The 18579-nt window shown below is 45.1% G+C and overlaps 1 protein-coding gene across 2 annotated transcripts in view; it reads left to right on the top strand.

Moving 5' to 3' along the window:
* The window catches only part of LOC119952833 (small glutamine-rich tetratricopeptide repeat-containing protein alpha-like), a 46005-nt gene that overhangs the window by 12310 nt on the left and 15116 nt on the right, over positions 1–18579 (top strand). For both annotated transcript variants that reach the window (XM_038776348.1, XM_038776347.1), the window contains exons 2-6: positions 8316–8455; positions 9089–9192; positions 11692–11776; positions 13088–13187; positions 15359–15463. In XM_038776348.1, the coding sequence (XP_038632276.1) occupies positions 8356–8455; positions 9089–9192; positions 11692–11776; positions 13088–13187; positions 15359–15463 (494 nt within the window). In that variant the 5' untranslated portion in view covers positions 8316–8355. The remainder of the gene's footprint in view (positions 1–8315; positions 8456–9088; positions 9193–11691; positions 11777–13087; positions 13188–15358; positions 15464–18579) is intronic.

Genomic DNA, 18579 nt, shown 5'->3' with positions numbered 1-18579 from the left:
GCGTGATTCTCTGAAATGGAGATAAAGTCCCGACGCCGGAGTGAAAACTGGAGTGTTTCACTCCGGCGTCGGAGCCCGCTCCCAGCCCCCTATTCTACCGCCCCCAGGTAGCTAGGAGCGGCGCTGCGTGAAAAGCGGCACCGCGTAAATGAAGTCACCCGCGCAAGGACGGGAGGTTGCCGTCCTCCCCGAGGCCGCCCCACAAGAAGATGGCGGATGGAGCTTGGGGGTGGCGGAGGAAAGGAGGTCCTCCTTTAGAGAGGTCGGCCCGCTGATCAGTGGGCCCCGTTCGCGGGCCAGACCCCATCGAAGGCCCCCTGGTGCAAGAACCCCCCCCCCCCCCCACAGGCTGCCCACCCCGTGCAGCGTTCCCGCGGGGTTCCCGCCGGCAGCGATCATGTGTGGATGGTGCCAGTGGGAACCTGTCGTGTTGGGCCAGCCGCTCGGCCCATTCGGGCCGGAGAATCGCCGCTCGCCGTTTGCAAAAGGCGCGGGGCCCCGGCGATTCTCCCACCCGGCATTGGGGGGGGGGAGAATTGCGCCCAGAGTCTCAGTTAGCAGAATGCACCTTTGTCCCAATCGCCTGGGCTGGATTTGAATTGTGTTCAGAAGTGAAAAGCTAGTGCCTCATTACTGTGTCATACAGTCCAGCAGATGTTTGTTCACTGTTAATTTACCAACCAACCACACAGCTGAGCTGAAATTTAAGGGCCTGTGGGAATCACCTAAAACTATATTTGGTGCCCATTAGTTTTGGTTCCAGAGCACTGATATTAGTGCACCAACCTTTGATGTTGCGCCTGGCTGCACTATTCATATGGTAGCCCAATTGGGTTAGGGATGATTTTTAACCGTGAAAATTATAGGAGCTATCATACTTTTTCGTAGAATCAGCTAACACAAGGCAGGCTTACACACACATTTACACCAATAGCACAGGACTTGTAAAGCTTTAGTTGTTCATGTCATCTGCTATTGTTAAATTTTGATTTCTTTAACAAAGCACCTAAATCATTTTGTGTTAAACATTAAGCTATTTGAATGGACAGTGCTTGACTATTCTATCAATGTGACTAAATCATAAAAGCAGGAGACTAATTGAATATTGGTGTCTTGTGATACATATGATCATTACTAACCAAATGTTATTTTAGATATAGTTTATTGGTAAAATGCTCTTTGTAAAACCCATCATGTCCTTCGCCTGGTGAATACATTGCGATGAGGCAAGGTCTTATACTTTTTGATTTATGTCAGAGTGTGTAAGATTAATTATTGGCAATAATGAATCGATTTCTTTCTACCCTTCGCCAAAGTAAATGTATAATATCTCCGGAGAAATCTGAATTCCCCAGCTACTGATTTTTCTCTAATCTTCCTACTGTCAAATAATTTAATATTACTAATTTGTGTGATAAGCTTGTGTGATGAGCCTTTATTCTACTATTCTGAACTCGGAGATCATATGCACGTCAGAAATATCTTTCTTTGGTAACTGTGTTTATTTTTAAGAGGATAATAACTAGGAGAAATTTTGGGGGCGTTAACAGTTCTTGTTTCAGTGACGTTGGGAATTTGGTATTGCAGCTTTTAATGCATCATTGAGAGCCTTTGCGTATTATTACGAAACCCATGATCTTTATTCTAAATTTAAAAATCAAGCTTTATTATTTACACTTTAAAAAAATAAATTTAAAGTACCCAATTCTTTTTTTTTTCCAAGTAAGGTGCCATTTAGCGTGGCCAATTCACCTACCCTTCACATCTTTGGGTTGTGCGGGTGCGACACACGCAGACACGGGGCGAATGTACAAACTCCTCGCGGAGAGTGACCCGGGGCTGGGATCGAACCCGGGTCCTCGGCAGCATGAGGCAGCAGTGCTAATCACTGTGCCACCTTGCCGCCCAGCTTTACTATTTAAACTGAGGAAAATTGATAAGAATAAATTATGCAACCAAAAGGCTATGATTTATTCTTCTGCATACTTCCGGAACGTCCTAATAAATCAAACAAGAAATTGAGAGGGGCTCTGCATTTGGACTTGCTGTATTGAGTCTGTCCTCCTTTCTATTCTAGCATCGTTATACTTAAAAGATGTAGCAATTGATGAACTCTCTCAACAAAGATCATTCAAAGGAGAGCCAAAGTAAATTTTTGTTCCCATGTGGAACTACTTAAAACCTAACCTCAGGAATATAGGGCACATCTGAGTTGATTGAAGGGTAGATCTGGCACATCAAACTGGTAATGGGTCTAGTTTTCCTTCTGTAGCTACATTTTATGGAATATTGACTTTCTGCAATATATGAATAGGTCATTTTTCGAAAGTTGAAAATTTAGACTTGAATTTGCATTCAATTGTACCTGCTACTGGATCACTGTCCGTGTGGAGTTTGCACATTCTCCCCGTGTCTGCGTGGGTTTCGCCCCCACAACCCAAAAATGTGCAGAATGGGTGGATTGGCCACGCTAAATTGCCCCTTAATTGGAAAAAATAATTGGGTAATCTAAATTTTTTTTAAAAATTGTACCTGCTAATTCATCTTTTATTAAATAAATTTGACGGATGAAGTCAGCATTTTTAGGTGTCCTTTTGTTGGTGTATCGGAGTTCTGAATAAGAGGGCCATTGGCGCGTAACGCTGAAGTTTGTTCTCATATTTTGTCTGTAGAAACTTGGGTGCACATTACCATGGGCAATGATTCTCTTAAAGAACCTAATGGAGTAAAGAAATGTCCGGTGTAATGTTGAGTTGCACAGATCCGAAATTCTCAGATTCTATTCTATTCCACTGAGTGAGTGACACTCTAACCTCTCCCTCTTTATCTTCTACATTTCTCCTGGTCAAACTCAACGCATGTCCTGTCGTCTGTGTGCCGTCATCTTTCTAAGCCTTCATGAATGAGCATCAGCATAGTACCTTTACCAGTGATTACTTTTATCCACACCTACAGATGTGGCATGAATCCATTCACATTTGTCGGACGGCCATTGATCTTTATGGGGAATCTTTCATATGGAAACAACTCTGACGGAGGATCCTGCTCCCAGCTGACTTATGATATCCAGCTCTGCTGACATGGCTTCTCTCAATTCCTTCACTGCCTTGTCAGACTGCGTGTCCAACATCCAGTTGAGAGAAATTAAGACACATCCATTGTAAATCTGTATCCCTTCCTATCAGGCCCATCCCCCTTCTGGGCTGAGCTGCCTCACTGAATCAGACTGCTTGAGCCTTGGGCCCTGTTTGATCCCGATATTGACATTCCAAGCAGCTGTCCGGTCCATTACAAAAGGTAGTCAAGTTCCAATTCTGTAAAATCTCCCACCTCTGCCTATCTGCAACTAAAATCCCTCTTGCTTGCGTATGTCACCTTCAGACTCGGGTATTTTGGTACTCTTGGTCATCTTCTCATCTTCCATACGTCAACTGGTCAATAACTCTGCTATCTATCCAGTCTGAAGTACTCATGATCTCATCCTCGTTAACTCATAGGCCACCAATGCCTATTTTCCATCTCCACCAATCTGCAACTAAAAACCCTGTTGCGTGCATATGTGTTAGGAAAACAAAAGTAATCTTTTAAAAAAAATTTAGAGTACCCAATTATTATTTTTTTCTAATTAAAGGGCAATCTAGCGTGGCCAATCCATTTAACGTACACATCTTTGGGTTGTGGTGGTGAAACCCACGCGGACACGGGGAGAATGTGCAAACTCCACGCAGACAGTGACCCAGGTCCAGGATTTGAACCCAGATCTTCAGCGCCGTAGGCAGCAGTGCTAACCACTGTGTCACGTGCCACCCACAACAAAAGTAGTTTTAAGGGAATTAGATTTGTATTGGTAAACATTAGAAATATGGTACAGTTTTAAGTGGGTTTAATTTAATGTTTATGTGTCTGGTAGGGTAAAACCTATAGTTAGACTCATGCAGGGCAAAGGTGGTTGTATGTGTGGGGGTTGGTTAATTTCCAACTGTGTTTCTATTGTGCTTAGAGAGGACTATGGTGTGAACAATAAATAAAAGGCATAAGCATGTGGTTGTTGCTTAGCAACTGGGTCTAGATATGTCTTAATTTCTCTATGTGACTCAACTGGAAGTTGGACAAGCAGTCTATGACAATGCAGTTGAGGAATTGAGAGAAGCCATGTAGACAGAGCTGTATAGGTAGAGAAGTGATACTTTTTCATTTTAGCTAATTTGTTAGCAGGTGGAGATAGGTAGTGAGAGAGAAGGCAGCTCTTCTCAAAACAGTTGATTTTGAAGGCTAGAGAAGCAGCACCCCGCTCGGCCTGGCGCCGGCACCCCCCTCGGCCTGGCGGCAGCACCCTTCTCGTGAGAAGAAAATCCATTCTATGGAGTAATGGTTAAGAAAATAAGTGCAGAGATCTGAAGAGCCGCTAGTTAAGCAAACTAGGGAAATGAAAGAAGTCTGACTTTAAAGATACTAGAACTGAGCCCTGTTTAGTAAAAACTCACCAACCTGAGAAGAAGGCTGAGATTACAGAAAGATCTGAAGTGACTTTCAGGTACGGGAGATTTTATTATAGCCTGTTGAACGTCTAAATCGCTGGTTGGAACTTAGAGTTTGTAAGGGATGATGTAAAGTCATGGACTGGATTCGCTGTTAAAAGTGGAGCGGATGTTTTGTTCAAAAGTGTCATTTAGAAAACCTGCTCTAGGTTTCATAATGCAGATCATCAAGCAAGAGCATTATTATGAGATAAGATTTTAACATGTGTATTTGGGAGTGGAATTTAGAAACTCTCGTGACAATTATCTGGGGGGGGGGTGTTTGGAGGAGACAGCCACAGACACTAACTACCCTGTTTGACCCTGGATCCTACCACCCTCGACACCGTCCTCACTATGCCCTTCCAAAATTCCTCCAGCGTTGGGCATGCCCAGAACATATGGGTATGCTTTGCTGGGCTCCCTGAGCACCAACACCTGTCCTCACCCCCAAAAAACCAACTCATCCTGGCCCCGGTAATGTGTGCTCTATGCAGGACCTTAAACTGTGCTGAGCCTCACGCACAAAGAGGAAGAGTTCACCCTCCTGAGGGCCTCTGCCCATGTCCCCTCCTCGATTTCCTCCCCCAACTCCTCCTTCCACTTATCTTTCAGCTTCTCCACCGAGGCCTCCTCCTCCTCCTGCATCACCTGGTATGTTGCCGAAATCTTCCCCTCTCTGACCCATACCCCCGAGAGCACCCTGTCCTGTACCATGCGTGGCGGCAGCAGCAAGAATTCCACCACTTGCCGCCTGGCAAACGCCCTTACCTGTAGATACCTAAAGGTATTTCCCGGGGGGAACCTGTACTTCTCCTCCAGCTCGCCCAGGCTCGCGAACGTCCCATCCACAAACAGGTCCCCCGGCCTTCTTATCCCTGCCCTGTGCCACCCCGCAAACCCTCCATCCATTCTCCCCGGGACAAACCGGTGGTTCCCCCGTATCAGGGTCCACACCGAGGCCCCCACTTCCCCCCTGTGCCACCTCCATTGCCCCCAAATTTTGAGGGTAGCCGCCACCACCGGGCTCGTGGTATACCTCGTTGAAGGTACCGGCAGCGACGCCGTTGCCAGCGCCTCCAGACTTGTACCCCCACAAGACGCCGTCTCCAGCCTCTTCCATGCCGCCCCCTCTCCCTCCATCATCCACTTGTGCACCGTCGCCGCATTAGCGGCCCAGTAACCCACAGAGGTTGGGCAGCGCCAGCCCGCCCCCCCATCCCTGCTCCGCTCCAGGAAAACCCTTCTCACTCTCGGGGTTCCTCGCGCCCATAATGCTCCTGTTGACCCGCCTAAAGAAGGCCTTCGGGATAAGAATGGGGAGGCACTGGAACAGGAATAAAAACCTTGGGAGCACCGGCATCTTGACTGACTGCACCCTACCCGCCAGGTACAGCGGCAATGCATCCCACCTCTTAAACTCCTCCTCCATCTGCTCCACCAACCTCATGAAATTAAGTCTATGCAGGGCCCCCCCCAGCTCCTGGCCACCTGGACCCCCAAGTATCTGAAGCTCCTCTCCGCCCTTTTTAGTGGGAGCTTGCCAATCCCCCTCTCCTGGTCCCCTGGGTGAACCACGAACAACTCGCTCTTCCCCATGTTGAGCTTGTACCCTGAGAAATCCCCAAACTCCCTGAGGGTCCTCATTACCTCCGGCATCCCCCCCACCAGGTCCGCCACATATAGCAGCAAGTCGTCCGCATAGAGCGACACCTTATTGTCCTCCCCACCCCGCACCAGCCCCCTCCATTTTCTCGACTCCCTCAGTGCCATAGCCAGGGGTTCAATCGCCAATGCAAAGAGCAGGGGGGACAAGGGACACCCCTGCCTCGTCCCTCGATGCAGCCGAAAGTACTCAGGCCTCCTCTTGTTTGTGGCCACACTCGCCATCGGGGTCTCGTACAACAGCCTAACCCACCTGATGCACCCCATCCCAAACCCGAACCTCTTCAGCACCTCCCACAAGTACCCCCACTCTACCCTATCGAAGGCCTTCTCAGTGTCCATCGCCGCCACTATCTCAGCCTCCCCCTCCCTCGCCGGCATCATAATAGCGTTGAGAAGCCTCCGCACATTCGCATTCAACTGCCTCCCCTTCACGAACCCCATCTGGTCCTCATGGATGACCTGCAGCACACAATCCTCAATTCTCATGGCTAAGACCTTCGCCAGCACTTTGGCATCTACATTTAACAGTGAGATCGGCCTGTATGACCCACACTGCAGGAGATCCTTGTCCCGCTTCAAGATCAAGGAGCTCGGTGCCCGGGACATGGTCAGGGGCAAAACACCCCCCGCCTCATTGAAGGTCCTAACCAGCAACGGGCCCAACAGGTCCACATATGTTTTGTAAAACTCGACCGGGAAACCGTCCGGCCCCGGCGCCTTCCCCGCCTGTATACTCCTTATCCCTTTGACCAGCTCCTCCAGCACAATCGGGGCCCCTAATCCCACCACCAGTCCCTCCTCCACCTTCGGGAACCTCAGTTGGTCCAGAAAGCGGCCCATCCCTCCCTCCTCCACCGGGGGCTCGGACCGATTCAGTTCCTCATAAAAGTCCCTGAAGACCCCATTGATGCCAACCCCACTCCGCACCACACTCCCTCCCCTATCCTTAACTCCCCCGATCTCCCTAGCTGCGTCCCGCTTCCGAAGCTGATGCGTCAGCATCCGGCTTGCCTTTTCCCCGTATTCATAAATCGCACCCTGGGCCTTCCTGCACTGCGCCTCCGCCTTCCTGGTGGTCAACGGGTTGAATTTGGCCTGGAGGCTGCGTCTCTCCCTCAACAGTCCCTCCTCCGGCACCTCCGCGTATCTCCTTAGAATAGAAGCCTTCATCGGCTCCAGCAGGTCCGCTTTAAGCTCCCGAAAGCAGCGCTGGAGAGCCTCCTGCTGCTCCTGCGCCCACTGCATCCACGCTGCCTGGTCTCCGTCCGCCGCCATCTTGCTTTTCTTCCCTCGCACTTTCTTTGGCTTCACCACCACTTTTTTAGTCGCCCCGCTCCTGGTCCAAGCCATACAATGTCGGGGGAATGTTGCAGTCTCCTTCCCACACTGGGAAATGTCGTAAAAATGCCATTGGGGGCCCTGAAAAGAGCCCAAAAGTCCGTTCCTAGAAGGAGCTGCCGAACGTGCGACTTAGCTCTGCATAGCCGCAACCGGAAGTGGTCTAACTTTTACTGTTTCTATTTCATGTCAGATCTCCAGGTCTTTCTAGTGTCAATCATATATATTTTTTTATGTAGTGCCAGCATAACACAGTACAATTGCTTACTTTTCCAATTAATTCAACACCGCCCCTCCCCCACCCCATCATCTCAAATTTGACTACACAAATATAGAGAAAAGAAAAAGAGAAAAAATACCATTGACCATTATTGATCTGACTTTGTTCTTCTAAGTCTTTGTCTCGTTGTGATGAGTTAAACAATTTAAGCCATTCCTGCTTCTCTGAACAGTTTGCAAGTCATTCAACCCATTGGTGGAGTATCTGTGATGCATTTCTAATTATTTTGCTTTTTATTTGATTTCCATCCCTTGAATTCTTTTCTTTATTTCTCTTACATATTGGTTCAAGATCCTTGAAACTTAGATCTGCCAGTAGTATGAGGCAAGATGAAAACTAGAGATCACATATTTAATTGCCAAAATCAGAGTAGGGTGCTGTGTTTATAGGAATGGTGTTTGTTGCAATTCCTTTGAGGATGTACCTCGTGACAGTTACACATTAACTCAACTTGTATGGTTTTGAAACCCTTGAATGACTAAGGTAATTGACGCATTTGTGTTTTTTTTTAGTGCTTTGTGCTGACCTTAGATTTAGCCGAGAAACTCAATAATGACGGACAATAAACGGCTCGCATATTCTATCATTCAGTTTTTACGTGACCAACTCCAGTCTGGGGACCTGACTTCAGATGCTCAAGAGAGCTTAGAGGGTGAGTAACAAATTTCTGTTGAGGGAGGAAGGTGAGAATTAAAATTGTACACTACAGCCCAATACCAGAGAACAATGATTTGTATTTTTAAAAAACTTTTGTGCGATTATTTTAGGATCAGAAAATATCCATTTCATTATTCCAGTCGGTCGTGGAGTGTGTACTGAGGTACCAATAGGGTAGCTTCCATACATTGTCCTGCACTGAATAGAGGTCGTCCCCCATAGAGACAGGCCGAAAATAAGCTGATGCATCAGTAACCTGAATCGCAACTGCTGTTGTGATTTTATTTTTGGAGCAGCATTGGTGAAGAACTAAAATTGGGTCCTTAAATAAGTAATAATATGGGGACACAGAGCTGAAATATAGTAGACCTGAAAATGGGGAAGAAAGCAATTTCTAAAATAGTCTCCAAAATTAAGAAAAGTAACTTGTTTGGGTTGCTATATTCTTGTTAAATACACAAGCAAATTTAAAACCGTTCGGGTACCAAATAAATGAAGTGTAACTTGGTGGAAAATGTAAGATTTTTTAAATAATCAAAGATTTGGTTTCAAGTTGAAAAAACTGTGGACTAAAATGCTAGGTTAATCAAATGGTGGTTTTAATGGTGGTCTGTGATCTTGTCCCCAGTTGCGGTCCAGTGTTTAGAGACCGCATTTAGCATCTCCGTGGATAATGAGGATCTTGCTGTGTCTCGGACACTCCCAGATATTTTCACGTCTGCTGTTGGTGAGGTAAGAGCTGAATTTGAGAGAAAAATATATCCACAAGTGCACAACTTTTCTACTTTGGCATTTACCTCTTTGATTATGTGGGCTTTCATTCCAAACAAATTGTGTTTCTCTTCTTTTTGTCAAAGACTTTTTTTTCCCTTTTAAAACATTCATCCATGTTTTGTCTCTATGGGAAAATAAATGGGATTGAAGGCGGAAAAATCTCCAGCGTCTGATAATCTTCATCCCAGAGTACTTACGTAAGTGGCCCTAGAAATAGTAGATCCATTGGTGGTCATTTTCCAAAATTCTTCGGACTCTGAAATGATTCAACAGATTGGAGGGTAGCTAATATAACCCCGCTATTCAAAAAGGGAGGTAGAGAACTATAGACCAGTGAGCCTAGCGTCGGTAGTAGGGAAGCTGCTCGACTCCATTATTGAGGATTTCATAGCACAGCATTTGGAAAGCATTGGTATATTCAGACAAAGTCAGCCCGGATTTACTTTTTAAATTAAAAAAAAATATTTAGAGTACCCAATTATTTTTTTCCAATTAAGGAGCAATTTAGCGTGTCCAATCCACCCAGCCTGCACATCTTTGGGTTGTGAGGGTGTGACCCATGCAAACACTGGAAGAATGTGCAAACTCCACATGGAAAGTGACCCGGGGCCGGGATCGAACCCGTTCCTCAGCGCCATGAGGCAGCAGTGCTAACCACTATGCCAATGTGCAGCCCCCTAGCATGGATTTACGATCGGGAAATCATGCTGAACAAATCTCCTAGAATTCTTTGAAGATATAACAATGCAGATTTTACATTACCCTCTTCAAGATGTATAAGTTGATTCCCCACTTCCTGATGTCTGAACATTATACCATCAACTGGAATCTAGTACTGTACAGACTCAGCACTAGGTGTAGGAGATTGGGAATATAAGTACTATGGTGCTGACAATTCGAACATAGGATCCCTACAATGGAGAAGGAAGCCACTCGGTCCATTGAGTCTGCACAGACCCTCTGAAAGAGCACCCTACTTAGGCGCACTACCCCGTCCATCCCCATAACCACCTTATCTGCACATCTTTGGACATTAAGGGGCAATTTATAATCATCTTTATTATAAAAACAATCTCTATTAGTGTCGCAAGTAAACTTACATTAACACTGCAATGAAGTTACTGTAAAAGTCCGTGTCACAAGTAGGCTTATATTACAGTACAACGAAGTTGCTGTGAAAATCCTGAATCGACACTCTGGCGCCTGTTCGGGTACACTGAATTCAGACTGTCCAATTTACCTAACAGGCACGACCTTCACGACTTTTGGGAGGAAACCAAAGCGCCCGGAGGAAACCCACACAAACACTGGGAGAATGTGCAAACTCCGCACAGACAGTGACCGAAGCCGGGAATTGAACCTGGTCCCTGGTGCTGTGAAGCAACAGTGCTAACCACTGTTCTACCGTGCCGCCCATAAAGCATGGTTAATCCACCTAACTTGCACATCTTTAGAAGGAAGGAAACCCACACAGACACGGGGAGCTTGGGAGTTGTGTTAAATCTGGCAATGACAGCATCTGACTGAGCCACGTGCACTAGGAAAGTCCTCTCTGCTATTAGATGGTCCGGTCTAAGTTAGCTGAAACCATACCAGAGTAGTCTTCAGCATTCCTCTGAGTTAGAGGGAAAAATAATCAGTGTGCTCCTGCTTTTAATACACCAAGGAGCTAGGGCAGTTAGTCCAGTTAGTCAATATTTTGGGTAATGTAAAATCTGTGTCCACTGCCACTTACTGCCAATGCAATTGTAGCTGTGTAACTATAAAATCAAAGAGGAAGGCAAAAATTGGAAGATAAAGCATGTTTTCAAAGATAGCCTTAGTCATTTAACCAATTTAATTCGTTGGCAGTTTTAACCTTTTAGAATTAGTAGCTGTTTATCATACTATGTTTTAATATATTAGTCATTTAATTAACATGGTACAACTCTCTCTAAACACTAATTATTGCAGTTGGATGACCTTTTAATAATAAACAATATTCTAATTTTACACATCTCCCTGCATTTCTCCCCTCCTTCATGTCCGGGGTAAACTTTTATTTGGTTCACAAGCTAAATGCATCAGTGAAATAGAGGTTACTTGAAACCAAATGAAACATATGTTTCTGTGTTTATTTCTTGATCAGGTGCCCTTCTGTTCAACCATGTTATATTGAAAGTGCAGTTGTGTTTGAATAAAACTTGGGTTTCCTCCAACATAATCGCAGATCCAACATCAAAACTGCATTGCTAAGCTTGAAATTTGTCGTCTTTCACCTGTCATTCTCCCCATGTCTACGTGGGCCTCATCCCCACAACCCAAAGATGTGCAGGGTAGGTGGATTGGCCATGCTAAATTGCCCCTTAATTGAAAAAAAAAATTGGGCAGTCTAAATTTGTTTTAAAATTCCTTGACCTTTGATATTAAGTTCTGAATTTTGAGATGTGTGACACTTTTTTCCATATTTGTTTACAGGAGATACCTGATGTGATTGTGGACTCTGTGCCTACTTCTCCAACAGTTGAAGATATCTCAAAAGCTGAGCAGCTGAAAACTGAAGGTCAAAATAATTGCTTGCAATGAATATTTGTCATCATGTGAAATGAAATGAAAATCGCTTATTGTCACAAGTAGGCTTCAAATGAAGTTACTGTGAAAAGCCCCTAGTCGCCACATTCCGGTGCCTGTTCGGGGAGGCTGTTACGGGAATTGAACCGTGCTGCTGGCTAGCCGTGGTCTGCTTTCAAAGCCAGCGATTTAGCCCTGTGCTAAACAGCATCTACTTAATGTGTGTGTGTGTGCGTTTCATTGTCCATGCCTAATTTATTTACTAGATTAAACAATGACTTCTTGTCAAGAACTTTTAAAAATAATTTTGCTGAAGTATTGTTTGGGCTAGTAAATTTGCTAGATTGGCAGATTAAAATGTTTACTCCACAGCTAGCAATCAGCAGACTTGTGACTTATCAATGCACACAATCTTCGTTGTAAATCTCTTTTGATTGACAGAAATTACGGCATGCTTCAGTATGAACGTTCAGAAAAAAATGTTGCAAAGCATTGGGGAAGATCAAGGGAGTGAGGTTAATTGGGTACTACAGAACTGGTACAGGCAGGCCTCTCCCTGATATCCGACGGCAAGAGGAGGCCCGGAAAAAGTGGCAGCAGAAGGAATACCAGTGATCTAGAGTCCAAGGACCGATCCCACCTCCCAGAAACACAGTGTGCGGTGGAAGATACTGGGATTGGGCACATCAGCAGCGCAAAGACCCACAGAACCTGTGACCAGCAACACGAGGTTTCTTAAAGGTGGATAAGAATGCTCGTTAGCGAGTGATCGCCGAAGATGAAGATTATTCTGTAATAAGCTTGCTGCTTCCAGTTGTTGAACATGACTCTGGCGGTAGCTCACTGTGCGACCAGTTGCCAGTTGAATTGTTGAACTTTGCGTACGTGCAAATATTTGGAAGAAAGATTTTTCATCTTTGGATATAGATGACCTGCAATCTCAGTTTTGCCCTTCAGATTTATTAGCATTTAATATTTACTTTAAACACCCTGGTTCAGCCATCTTTCCTTTTATCTCAATATTCAATCTTGAGGTTTACATGGTCACATTTTAAAAATAATATTGGAGCCATTCCCAGTTTTCCAAAATGTTCTGATGCTTCTGAGTAACTGAAAAGTTGAGAGTTACAAGCTGTATGAAGAAGAGGAGGAGGGGGCAGAAAGCGGTTTGGAAAAGGCAGTGGGCTCATATTACTAGTGTATTCACAACTTTAAAAGCTGTTTCTTTGGTTACACCCAGAAAGGATACCCCGGCTTCCTTGGGACGCACGTAATTGATTGTGATTCTCTTTTCATCATTTAGGAAATGAGCAAATGAAAGTAGAAAATTACCAGAGCGCTGTAGATTACTACTCAAAAGCCATTGAATTGAACCCAAGCAATGCTGTTTATTACTGCAACAGGTATGATGGATATTAGTTTTATTTCCTTCTATTCTGTATGAACCTTTTGGATACATGCTCCCCTTATAGAACATAGAACAGTACAGCACAGAACAGGCCCTTCGGCCCTCAATGTTGTGCCGAGCCATGATCACCCTACTCAACCCACGTATCCACCCTATACCCGTAACCCAACAACCCCCCCCCCCCCACCTTAACCTTACTTTTATTAGGACACTACGGGCAATTTAGCATGGCCAATCCACCTAACCCGCACATCTTTGGACTGTGGGAGGAAACCGGAGCACCCGGAGGAAACCCACGCACACAGGGGGAGGACGTGCAGACTCCACACAGACAGTGACCCAGTCGGGAATCGAACCTGGGACCCTGGAGCTGTGAAGCATTTATGCTAACCACCATGCTACCCTGTTGCCTATATTTTATATATTTTATAGAAACTTTGATCTTTAGAAGAAAGATTACTTCAGGGGTGAGCGATTTAGGAATTCACAAGTTGGGTGACATTTGTTATTTTGCCCCACAACGTTTGGCTTTCTGGTATTATTTGCCAACCAGTCAAGAGCAGTCATATCTACAGCTCTGATGGAACCAAAGTTTTGCACTTGACTCAACCAGTCCAAGGAGAGAAAAGCTGAATGAGGCAAAATACTTACATAGAATAACTTGTTGCTGTAAGTCTGCTGAGACGTTCCACAAACCGCGTTTAAACATGTGCTATCTTGTATTGTTGTAAGCTGTATGCCAATGTGAATTATTTGGTTTAATACTAATTGAAAGATAAATGTGTATATATGGAGTCTTGCCTGTCAGCTGAATGATTCACTTGGGCCATTGAGATCTGCCATGCCACCCAGTGACCAAAAGCAAAAAATGATAAAAGCACCCTTACAGATGTTATATTTCAACAAAGCTAAATTTTGTTTTGATGCTTAGAAGAACATTCCCAAGCACCTTCTAATGTCACCTGAATTATTTGACCAGATAGCAGCTGTACAATCCCTCACAAACATTCTTCTTGCTCTATCTAATTATTAGCTGTTTAAAATAGAGGCCAAGAATAGATTCTGTTCCTCCCTACTGTGCCTGATTTGCAGCTACCTATGGTAATGCAGTTTAGATGCCTCCCCAATTTGTAATCCTGATATTTTCTTCTCTTCCTCCGCATCACTCCAGAGTTTAAACTTTATCTACCTTTGGTAGCATGTTAAGGCATTGCAGCATATCTTTTTCAAAAACAGGTTTATACGAGGACAGGACAATGGACTGAGTAAGTATGCAGAGCACTGGTACAGGAGCAGTGGACCGAATAGTTTCTTCTGCAGTGTAAAATTTTTAAGAATATTAAATGGAAGAAGGTAAATTGAAAACAGACTTCAAGCTTAAGTATAACGGGAGGAGAGTGGTCACAGGTTCAAATTAGTGACTGAAGAAAAATTGAAACGAGAAAGAACTTAGCTTCATAATCATAATTATGTTACATCCACGGGCATCCCACAACTCTTTAATTGTTTCTTTAGACTTGAGCTGCGCGCATGGTTATGTAGATAAATATGGCAGGGAGTCCGTCAGCTGAAGACTGATCATTATGCACAGTGAATTGTGATCTGAGATGTACTGCCTGAAAGGATTGTGGAAACAGATTCAATAACAACATTCAAAAGCGAATTGGATAAATATTGGAAGGGGAAAGATTTACAGGGCTATGGGGAAAGATCAGCATGGTGGGACTAATCGGATGGCTGTACCAAAGAGCTGGCACAGATGGGGCTAATTTCCCCCTTCCTGTGCCGGCAACATTCTGTGGAATGGGAATGGAATGTGAATGTTGCAGCATTAAAAATGGAGGGAAATTATATTCATATTCAGGCCTGAGGTGCAGATTAGTGGTAAAGAGAAGATTTTCTGAAAACATTTAGTTAACAGTGATTATAAGAGAGAAAGGGAAATAAATGATTTAGAAAGCCAGGCTCACAGTTGGATTGAGATGTATGAAGGCTGCAGCATTTAAATGCAATGGCTGAGCAACCCATATTTTTTCTAACTGCATGGGTATGAAGTGGTTCAAATCTCCCTAACCTCAATTACAGTAGAATCCAATACTATGATTTTTCAAGCTCTTCGGATGTAAGATGACCTTGTATTATTGATCACCATTTTGTGTTTTGTAGGGCAGCAGCGTTGAGTAAATTAGGAAACTATACTGGAGCAGTGCAAGACTGTGAAAAAGCAATCGCTTTTGACCCAAGCTACAGTAAAGCTTACGGCAGAATGGGGTGAATAAAATTTTTCTCTTTTCTAACATATTTATCTCCTATCCACTCCTGAATGTGCTGGTTCTAAGGAGGAGAATTCTGATCACCTACTACTCAAATAGACTCTCTTAATTTACCAGTGTCCTTCCTGGATGTCTGCATGTTCACACGAGATTACTGGCAAGGAAACAGTAACAGAAATCCTGGACTTCCCCTCACTAAGTCAGAATATTGAGGCAGTTGTGGCCAAAGTAATTGACGTAACTAAATTGGTACAGGCCATGGATGAATCCTGGTCTGTGTATTTGTTCACCAGTTCAGCCTTTCGAGATGCTGTTTAGAATGTGTGACACCTACTATATATATTGGAGATTGAGAGGTAATCTTATTGAAACATAAGATCCTGAGGGTGCTTGACAGAGTGAATGCTGTAAGGATGTTTCCCACCGTGGGAGAGACCTGAACTAACCTGGAGTTCCTGCAAGGGTTCTAGCCTTGGTGCCATAGTAGCTGCATTGCTGCCTTTCTCTCTGGTAAGGTTTTCCCTGAATTCCCTGAGCCCAGCCTGAGAATCGCTTTAGACAAGTACCGCTTTAGATAAGCATCTTTTTTTACCTGTGGGTTTAGACTCTTATGTTTAGGTCATGGGAAGGGGTGGGCTTGGAGAGATTTGGGTATCTGTTTGTGGAAGGAAGGTTTGCCAGCTTTAAGGAGCTGTCAGAGAAATTTCAACTCCCTGGTTCCAGTCTCTTAAGATACTTTCAGGTTTGCGATTTTTCGCCTCTTTCCACTTGGCACCCCCCTCCCTTTTGAAGAGGATTTTGTCTTTGGCCGGGTCTGGTGGGGGGAACTATTTCATGCATATACGGCGAGATCCTATCAGGGGAGTCGGCTGCGTTGAATGAGGTGAAGGTGAAATGGGAGGGTGAGTTGGGTCCAATTCTGGATGATGATGTATGGAGCGAGGTCCTTCACAGGATCAACTTCACATCCTCATGCTTAGTCTGATCCAATTCAAGGTGGTGCACAGAGCGCATCTGACAAAAGAGAGGATGTGGTTTCTTCTCTGGGGTGGAGGACAGGTGTGAACTGTTTTCTCGGGGGCTGGCCAACCACATTTGTATGTTCTGGCCTTGCCCCAGGTTAGTAAGCTTTTTCTTCAACACCATGTCAGAGATACTCAGTGTTGAGTTGGAGCCATGACCGCTGATTTGGGGTGTCAGACTCGCTGCTGCTCCTGGCGCCTTTGCCTCATTAGCCCAAAGGTGAGTTCTGCTTGGTGAGGTGACCTCCGATCCTCACCGAGGTGTGAACTGTCAACTTCCACCTCTATCATCACCTTGCCTCCAACCTTATCAGCCCACTCGCCACTGAAGCCATTATGCCTTTGACTGGGCCAGCATTTATAGCCCATCCCCAATTGCCCTTGAATTCAGTGGCTTACTTGGAAATTTCAGAGGGCAGTTAAGAGTCAACAACATTGCTGTGAACCTGGAGTCACATGTAGGCCAGCCCAGGTAAGGATGGCAGATTTCCTTCCTTGAAGGACATTAATGAGCCAGATCGGTTATCTTGACAGTCAACAATGGCTTCACTAGACCTTTGATTCCAGATTTGTATTGAATTCAAACTTCACTATCTGCCATGGTGGGATTCGTCCCCTGACCATTACCCTGGGTCTCTGGATTACTAGTCCAATGTTGACTACGCCACCGCCTCCCCCATCACCTCTGCCCTCACTGACCTATTTGAAACACCAACAGCACCTCATTGAAAATTATTTTTCTTGTGTCTAAATTGTCTGCGATTTACCCCATCCCTGTAAGTCCTCTCCGCCCTCTGCTTTTATTGTTCCATATGTCTTTCTGGAGCATCTTAGGATAATTTTCAACATTTAAGTATACTATATAAATGCTCCTTCTCCTTTTTCATTCAAGTAAGCAACGGATAAGATACTTCATTAGAACATAGAACAGTACAGCACAGAACAGGCCCTCCGGCCCTCGATGTTGTGCCGAGCCATGATCACCCTACTCAAACCCACGTATCCACCCTATACCCGTAACCCAACAACCCCCCCCCCCCCCTTAACCTTACTTTTTAGGACACTACGGGCAATTTAGCATGGCCAATCCACCTAACCTGCACATCTTTGGACTGTGGGAGGAAACCGGAGCACCCGGAGGAAACCCACGCACACACGTGGAGGACGTGCAGACTCCGCACAGACAGTGTCCCAGCCGGGAATCGAACCTGGGACCCTGGAGCTGTGAAGCATTTATGCTAACCACATGCTACCGTGCTGCCCCCATGCTACCGTGCTGCCCAAACATTGCAGTGTTAACGTAAACCTACTTGTGACAATAATAAAGATTATTACTATTATTAGTCTGTGAAATTTAGCAGCTCTCCCAGAATAGCTCCAACAATGAACTGGGTTAAAATCCTATTGCTTCTACGAATAACTAAGGCTTTCAAAACCATAGGGAAAACAATAATCTATAATCATTATTAATGTCACAAGTAGGCTTATATTAACACTGCAATGAAGGGGCAGCATGGTGGCGCAGTGGGTTAGCCCTGTTGCCTCACGTCGCCGAGGTCCCAGGTTCGATCCCAGCTCTGGGTCATTGTCTGTGTGGAGTTTGCACATTCTTCCCGTGTTTGCGTGGGTTTCGCCCCCACAACCCAAAGATGTGCAGGCTAGGTGGATTGGCCACGCTTAAATTGCCCCTTAATTAGATAAAATGAATTGGGCACTCTAAATTTAAAAAAAACACTGCAGTGAAGTTACTGTGAAAATCCCCTAGTCGCCACACTCCGGCATCTGTTCGGGTACACAGGGAGAATTCAATGCCCAAATTACCTAACAGCACGTCTTTTGGGACTTGTGGGAGGAAACCGGAGCACCCGGAGGAAACTCGCGCAGTCATGGGGAGAATGTGCAGACGCCGCACAGACAGTGACCCAAGTCGGGAATCGAACCTGGGACCGTGGCGCTGTGAAGCAACATTGCTAACCACTGTGCTAACTCTCAATCTTACATGTGTGATTTGTATCCGGATTAAAACTCCCACATGTTTATCAAAAGTATCTTGGAATCATGATTTTGGCCAGAAAACATGATTTTGGGTTGA

This window comes from Scyliorhinus canicula, chromosome 18 (genome assembly GCF_902713615.1).
Source record: "Scyliorhinus canicula chromosome 18, sScyCan1.1, whole genome shotgun sequence".
NCBI lineage: Eukaryota > Metazoa > Chordata > Chondrichthyes > Carcharhiniformes > Scyliorhinidae > Scyliorhinus > Scyliorhinus canicula.
This window is presented reverse-complemented; position numbering and strand designations above follow the sequence as displayed.